The sequence below is a fragment of the Hippichthys cyanospilos genome, chromosome 12, assembly GCF_059441005.1.
Source record: "Hippichthys cyanospilos isolate Australia breed blue-spotted pipefish chromosome 12, RoL_Hcya_1.0, whole genome shotgun sequence".
Classification (NCBI taxonomy): domain Eukaryota; kingdom Metazoa; phylum Chordata; class Actinopteri; order Syngnathiformes; family Syngnathidae; genus Hippichthys; species Hippichthys cyanospilos.
In genome coordinates this window covers 13,381,245-13,388,140 of record NC_142380.1, presented here as the reverse complement: position 1 = coordinate 13,388,140, position 6,896 = coordinate 13,381,245, and the positions used below count along the sequence as shown (strand labels likewise).

The following is a 6,896-nucleotide window of genomic DNA, read 5'->3' as shown; positions in this document are numbered from 1 at the left end:
CCTCTAAAGGTCCCAACATGTTGAAAGCAATCATTAAGGTCCAATTACATTGGCAAATGTCCAGCAAAAATATTTCAGAAAAATAGTTAGTGTTAGTACATCCAAAAATCAACTATTTTCTGCTGAAAACCTTTTGTATAAATTCCATCAGATATCTAGGCATTCCACCTGAAATTTCTTCTCATTTTGGCAACAAGTTTTCAAAAGGTCAAAAATTGATGTTTGGAAGGAGCTGGAGTAGCAAATTGACATAAACCTGGTTTTGTATAAACACATCACATATGGATTTCTTTTGGTGAATTTGAGAAACAACCCCTTTTTTTTCTTCACACGGATACACAGCTTACTCAAAACACACCTACGCATGTGCAACCGGCACATACGGGCACGCAGAAAAATAAAAAAAGAGGCAGTGGAAGTGAGCTTCGCAAATGGTATACCACACCCCTGGGAAGATTGAAGTCCCTTGTTTAAGAAGATCAACAATGTTGAAGGAAGAAAACGTCTCTCAACCAATCGCAGTGTTGGTGGGTAATTGTTTGGTCTGCCGCAGTCATCTGAACCTTATTTTCCATCATTTTCCTGTCTACTACTTGATGGGGACAAAAATGACTGGACTCGGCCCAATATTGAGCATGAAGGCCATAACAGACAACATTTACACATGTGCAAAATGTTTCCTTTCCATGAGCTACTTGTCTGTGTCATATTAAGTTTTTGCTTTTGCTATAGACTCAAATTGCTTTTAACCGTCAGACAACAATATGGAAAGAATCCACTCCAAGAGGCTTATTGAGTTCATGCTCTTTGTCGCGACGTTTGTAGCATGTGAACACAACATGACATTTTTAGCGACCTGTTTGCAGAGTGTACATTTCATGTTTTTGGAGGAAAACACACTTGAAATGAAGGTGCTTTCAGCATTTTTCTCACAAGATGGATAGTTAAAAGTTTAAATGCAGTGTAACTCTTGACTAAACCAAGTTAAGAATGCAAACAACCATTTTTTTTCTGGTTGAGGAACACTCAACACATCATTTTCAATATACTAAATGCCATCAATCTATTCATTCATGTCATTTTTGGATGACAATTTTCTCATACAGAAACACAAAATAACATATTTAGCTTTTTTGCCAAAACGAGAAAAGGGGCCGCATTTCACATTGCTAGGTTAAGAAGAAAACAATAACACTCCCTAAAGTGCCACTATTTGCCAGGATGAGAGAATTCTACCCCACCCGCAATGATGATGTGATGACCGGTAACGACAGACACCACAAGAAGCAAAGGCTGGTGACAACCCAGGAGCAAAATGATTGCCCGGTACGCTGCGTGTGTCTTGAGTGAAGAGTGGAGCATCCTGTTCCATGTGAGCACATCCTGACACCAAACATAAGCTTGTAATCACACATCAACCGCTGCAGTTATTTGACTAAAGATCATTAGCAGGATCTTTCCACTCACGACCTACTTTTTTTTTTTTGCATTTCGTACTGAGAATATTGCAGACTCATATGTTCTCATCAATTCATCAACCGAGCTCCATGCTTTCCCTCCCACCTGCTCTTGATTAAGTGGGCCTTGAGAGCAAATGGAAACGAAATGACAACGAGATAACAACTACATAATAGTGGTCGGATGACTGCACCCCGAGTGGAATTTATTTCTGTTTGAAACAATTGTGACAATACTGAAAAACAGAGAATGTCGTCCATTGTTAAGGCAGAAGTCATTGTGACATTCCATGTTACAAAATTTGATTGAAACAGAATTTGAAACATTCGCCGAAAGGGAAAAGGGAGACAGAGAAATGGGTGGGATGGAGGTGGCAACAGTACAATAAATCTTTACAATGCAGAACAGAAATCGCTTGGGAATGCTCTTCCATCATGTCTGAAACCATCACCTTGAAGGCTATATATGGACCACATTGCGCACAAACAATACAATCAAATGAAATAATGATGAATGGCAAACTAGGCTACATGATAAATAAGCGTAAGCTAAGCATTTACAATAAGCAGTTACATGTCGTTGGCTGTAATACATTTCTTGTATTATCAGGTCCATATTGCACAAATAACAATATGGAGGATAGTTCCACAAACCTAATGACCAAGATGGGGGTAGGTAGTTGATGACTCAATATATTCTAATACCAATAATTTAATGTATAAGGCCATTATATGTACATTAACTGAGATAATGGTAAAAAGCATGTTTGCAATGCATGCACAGTGTTGTGGTAATAAAAGGAAGAAAATGAAACAGCCAGAGGTTAAATGAAGGTGTTTCACCCGCCACATTGAGTACTACTACACACATATGATCCGAATTGGCCATGTCACCTAAACATTGCTTGGTATTATCAGCTTCACACCCACATTTTTTTGTATAGTGACATCAAGCGTGTGTTAGCCTGAAATATGTGTCATTCAAATTCCATACATAAGGGTCAAAAGGCTACTTCTACCTGATCCATTCATTTAAACGGAAAGAAGTGTCATGTGCAAAGAGTCCACCCCTCTCTCTCATCAGCTCCCATTTTTCATCACTTTCTGTAGTCATTTCTATCAAGATTTTTTGTTTGTGTTGTCCGTGATCAAGGTATGGAGCAATATCCTCCACATGCCCTGCCACCACCTTGCTCCTGATTCCCCAGGCGCAACGTCTGGCCCTGATTTTCGCTCTCCCAAAGTCCAGGAGTTTGTAGGATCTTCTCCACGAGCTCCTCGAAGGCACATTGTACCCCATCTTTGGTCTTTGCACTTGCCTCTGGACAAAAAGGAAGAAGGTCACCATGAAACAAAAAACAAGAAAATCTATATAAGCCTTTAATACCAAAAAAAGAGAGGAAAATATTCCCCAAATATGGAGGTTTTAATGAGGATGACATTTAAGAAACTCCATACTTAAAAAAACAAAAAAAAACATCATGACTCAAATTAGGAAGCAAAAGACATGCAGTGGGCTCACAGTGGATAAAATCAACAACATATTCTTGCCTGGCTCTGCACAAAGCTTCTCATTAATGTTGCTGCACTAAAATGGAAACTCCAAAGCAAAGTTAACCTAATTTCCCAGAGAGGGCAAGTTTGGGTATGAGAATTAGAAATTCCAGAAAGCGTGCAGACATGCATTTGAGGGCCGTCTAGATGCTAATCATAATGCAAATGATTTGGAGAGGCTGTATCCACCCAAAAGACCAAAGAAGTGTAAATCAAGCCAGACATACAAATCAAAAGCATGACTTGCGGAGTGATACACAATCCTTTCCCAACTGCCACATTTTCTGTCGAGATGTAAGAGGCGATCCTCCATACGTATCAATAACTGAACTCCACCATGGACACTTACCGATAAAAAGCATTGAGTGCTTTCTCGCAAACTTCAGGCCTTCATTTCTGTCCACTTCATGGTCATCCTAAAAACCAAATACAAGAAAATCTGATTTTCCTCACCATAATACAGCCTACACTTTTTTTTTATGTATATAGACCGTATCATAACATGGTGAAATGTCCTTTATAAATCCTCGATCCATGCCTTGTTCTGACAAGAGTCGCAGGCTTGCCAGCAGTCTTTGGGAGGCAGACAGGGTACACCCGGAGCTAGTTGCCAGGGCACACAGAGTAAAACAACCATGCAGCCATTGAGTGTGAGGGAGGTAACTGGAGTACCCAGAGAAGGCGCACACGGGCATGGGGAGAGCATGCAACTTCCACACAGAAGAGCTGGAGTCGAACTAACGTCCCCCGAATGTGAGACGGGCATGCTAACTAGTCTGCCACGGTTTTGCCTTCCTATATGAGTGTATTTCAATATTTGAAGAAGAGTGAATGGTTGTTTTTCTCAGTGTGCCCTGGAATTGGCTGGCAACCAGTTCAGGGTGTTCCCCGCCAACTGCACCAGGATATTATCAACTTAAATGCAAAATCCACGTTCGACTCACCATATCAATCTTGTTGCCGACCAGCATCTTAACAATATCATTGCGAGTCGTGTAGGTTTCCAGTTCATTCAGCCAGTTTTCCAGCCTTGTGAAGGTGTCGCGCTTTGTAACATCATATACTGCCAGGCCAAAATAAAATGAAACAGATAGCATTACACAGAAACATTCTATATTAATGGCAATAAGATTACTGGAATGTGATTAGGAAAAAAAGAGCATTTGCCAAGTATGACTCCTTGGGCGCCGCGATAGTAGCTGGGTGTTAGCGTACGAAATCTTTCTTGTCCAGCTGTGTCCTACAAGAAGAGGGCAAGATAAGTAAATGAGAAATATTGACAAGAATACATTTTTATGCTCGGTTAGAGCACAATGGTTTGATTTCCGTGGAGTACTTTAATTATATCAGAGAAATGTGAAAAAAGTTAAAGTAATTATAATATTCTCACTGAATTATCTTAGGTGCTGACAGACTACAGATCAGTTTTGTTTGCATCCAAAATGTGGTGGTCAAAAAGCAAACAATGTGCATCCTAGGTCAGACTTGCTTTTATTTTGAAAAATGAAGTTGACAGGCAAGAATCAAAAACGCTATTATTTGGGTTATTAAAACACTCTTACAAAGAAAGCCCTCTACATAAAGCACAATCATGACCAACCCCATCGTTTAAGCTGCCTATTCCTGTTGTATATATTGTACATTTATACAGTCTGACGTTTTAAAAAAAAGACATTAAGAAAACGCCATTTCACTTCTCTAGAAGTGCTTCAAGTATTGCGTCATTAACTTAACTTGTAAACTATATTGTACAATGTCACAACCCAGTGGACAAATAGTGTGCTGCATCATGTTTTTTCATGAGGTACAGTTCATTTCACTCTGCAAAACAATGATCCGTATTACCCATATGGCGAGTTTTGCTCTATTTCCATCGATGGCCAGTGTCTTCACTTTGAAATCCACACCTTATTCGACATGCAACAGAAGAGGGAAAAGGAGGTTTCAAAACGATTTCGAAATGTGCCATGAAAGGAAAACTTCTGTGTTGGTCTGTGAAGTATACCTATAGTCGCCGACTGCTCTGGATCAAATGTGTCTTCCGTAAATCTCAGGAGAAGGCTGTTAAAGAAAATGCAGGTCACATAGAATACCCTTTAAACGTTTTATGTAACAGCTAGGCATTTCAACACAGCGGCTAGATAATAAGCACCAGCCAAACTAAAACCGCAAGTTGACAAAACACATATTCTGTTACTATAACACCGCAACAACACTACAGTCCAACTTAAATGAACTTTAGGAAAATGTAACTCTATTATGGGGCTGTCAAAACGGCCGCTAGGCAAAACGGCGCTATCAAACTAATGTCAACAGACTTAACAGGCTAGGCTAGCAGCAAGGTAGCTCAAGGCGAAACAAACCTGGATTTCCCCACGCCACTTTCGCCTATTATCAGAAGTTTCAGAGTTGTCAGCACGTCGTCATCCATATTCTGACGTCGGGTTGGTTGGCCGGGCGATTTGCTACGCTTTTAAAAACAATATTCAGTTTTCCTGCGTTTTGTTTAGTAATTCCCGAGTGTAGCTGTTGACAGCTTAGTGCGTGCTCAACTTCCGCCCAACGTGTACGTGTGACGTCACCGATAAACGTCCATCATAAACCGTCACATTCCTAAAATAACGGTGTATTTTTCTTTCCTTTAATTCTTTTAGAAAACGGTAAAACGGAACAAATTACTCATGCTATATACTCTCTCATACCGATGTAATAGCTCTCGTCAAGAGGCACGAAAAACTGCCAATACCGTGCAGGCATTAGGTCTACAAACGTACTCGCGTTCAGAACGCAAAAGTACAATACTCTAATAAAAGTAGTACGAAAATATGAAACAACAACAAAAAAAAAAGATGTTTGCTGTCATTTTTATACAATACCCATTATGATTATGACTATGCCCAAATGAAAACGTACTAACCAACAGGACATTATGGTTTGAGATGGTGTAGTATGCTTTACTCTTCTCCACACCTGCTATTTTGATAATGGAACAGAGAAGCTTATTAAAAAAAATAATAATAATTGCGGGACAGTATATACTTTTTGTTATGTATGTTAACAGACAGTTTTTTTTGTCCTGCTTAGAGCAACCCTTTCATTTTCAAATCCACACTTCAGCTTTACGTATGCCATGCTCACAAAAGGTCATGTGTGTAAAGGCATTTGATTTGCTATGATCCAATGTAGGTATCTCATTTTGCAAAGGGGCCACATATGAAAAACTGGACCGTTTGCAGAGAGACCTATCTAACATGTTAAATTCAACTTGGTCCATATTATTTGTAATGTATGTTGAAAAAGAGTACAGTATTGCCTTGTTTCAATGGATTGCTATGTGTATAAATCTGGCGTGTAATTCACTTTTTAAACAGAATTACAAGTGGCCATTCAAATTATATTTTTACTCTTTTAACATCTTAAGGATACAGCTTTAAGTCCTGTTAACTAACCTCTGAAAATTGCTTAATGGGTAGGTTGTTTTTTCTGTTAAATGTAGTTTAATCAATGTAATGTTGTAATCAATGTAATTTTGTTTCCAGTGAGTATCAAGCATGAATGTTCAAGCTATATAGACTGTAAATGTACTGATGACTGCTGTGTGGCTGGCCGTGGCTGTTTTACCATGGGCAAAATACTCATACTATCTGTGTATATGCAGTGAAAAGGAAAGACCTGAGGGTGAAACCGCTGACAGTAGCTAGCATTGACGAGAACTCACTCAGCCATACTACACCTACCTCTACTCCTCAATAGCTACTTTGACTGAATTGTCCTCCAACCTTTATTCATTTCCAAGTAGTTCAACCCTGTTATTAAGCAAATTCCACCACACAAAGCATCCAAAAAAGTCTGATGCCCAATAAATACTGCAGGTACTGAGTATGC

At 39.3% G+C, this 6,896-nt stretch overlaps 1 protein-coding gene across 1 annotated transcript; it reads right to left on the bottom strand.

The window, feature by feature from the left end:
- Positions 1–1,631: 1,631 nt before the first annotated feature.
- LOC148414968 (ras-related protein Rab-18-B-like) lies at positions 1,632–5,595 on the bottom strand. Its single transcript, XM_088430268.1, has 7 exons — positions 5,375–5,595; positions 5,017–5,072; positions 4,857–4,918; positions 4,179–4,251; positions 3,956–4,074; positions 3,361–3,427; positions 1,632–2,778 (listed from the first exon to the last, which is right to left on the bottom strand). Exons 1-7 carry the CDS (start codon positions 5,440–5,442, stop codon positions 2,606–2,608), a joined length of 618 nt encoding a protein of 205 aa, XP_088286394.1. The 5' UTR covers positions 5,443–5,595; the 3' UTR covers positions 1,632–2,605.
- Positions 5,596–6,896: the final 1,301 nt, after the last annotated feature.

What these genes read in the sequence shown, in the direction of transcription:
- LOC148414968 (XM_088430268.1), bottom strand. Translation starts at nt 5,442, where the DNA reads ATGGATGACGACGTGCTGACAACTCTGAAACTTCTGATAATAGGCGAA. An exon ending in AGTGGCGTGGGGAAATCCAG is followed by an intron (nt 5,073 to 5,374) that starts GTTTGTTTCGCC and finishes TTTCTTTAACAG; the next exon opens with CCTTCTCCTGAGATTTACGG. An exon ending in AGAGCAGTCGGCGACTATAG is followed by an intron (nt 4,919 to 5,016) that starts GTATACTTCACA and finishes ATGTCGAATAAG; the next exon opens with GTGTGGATTTCAAAGTGAAG.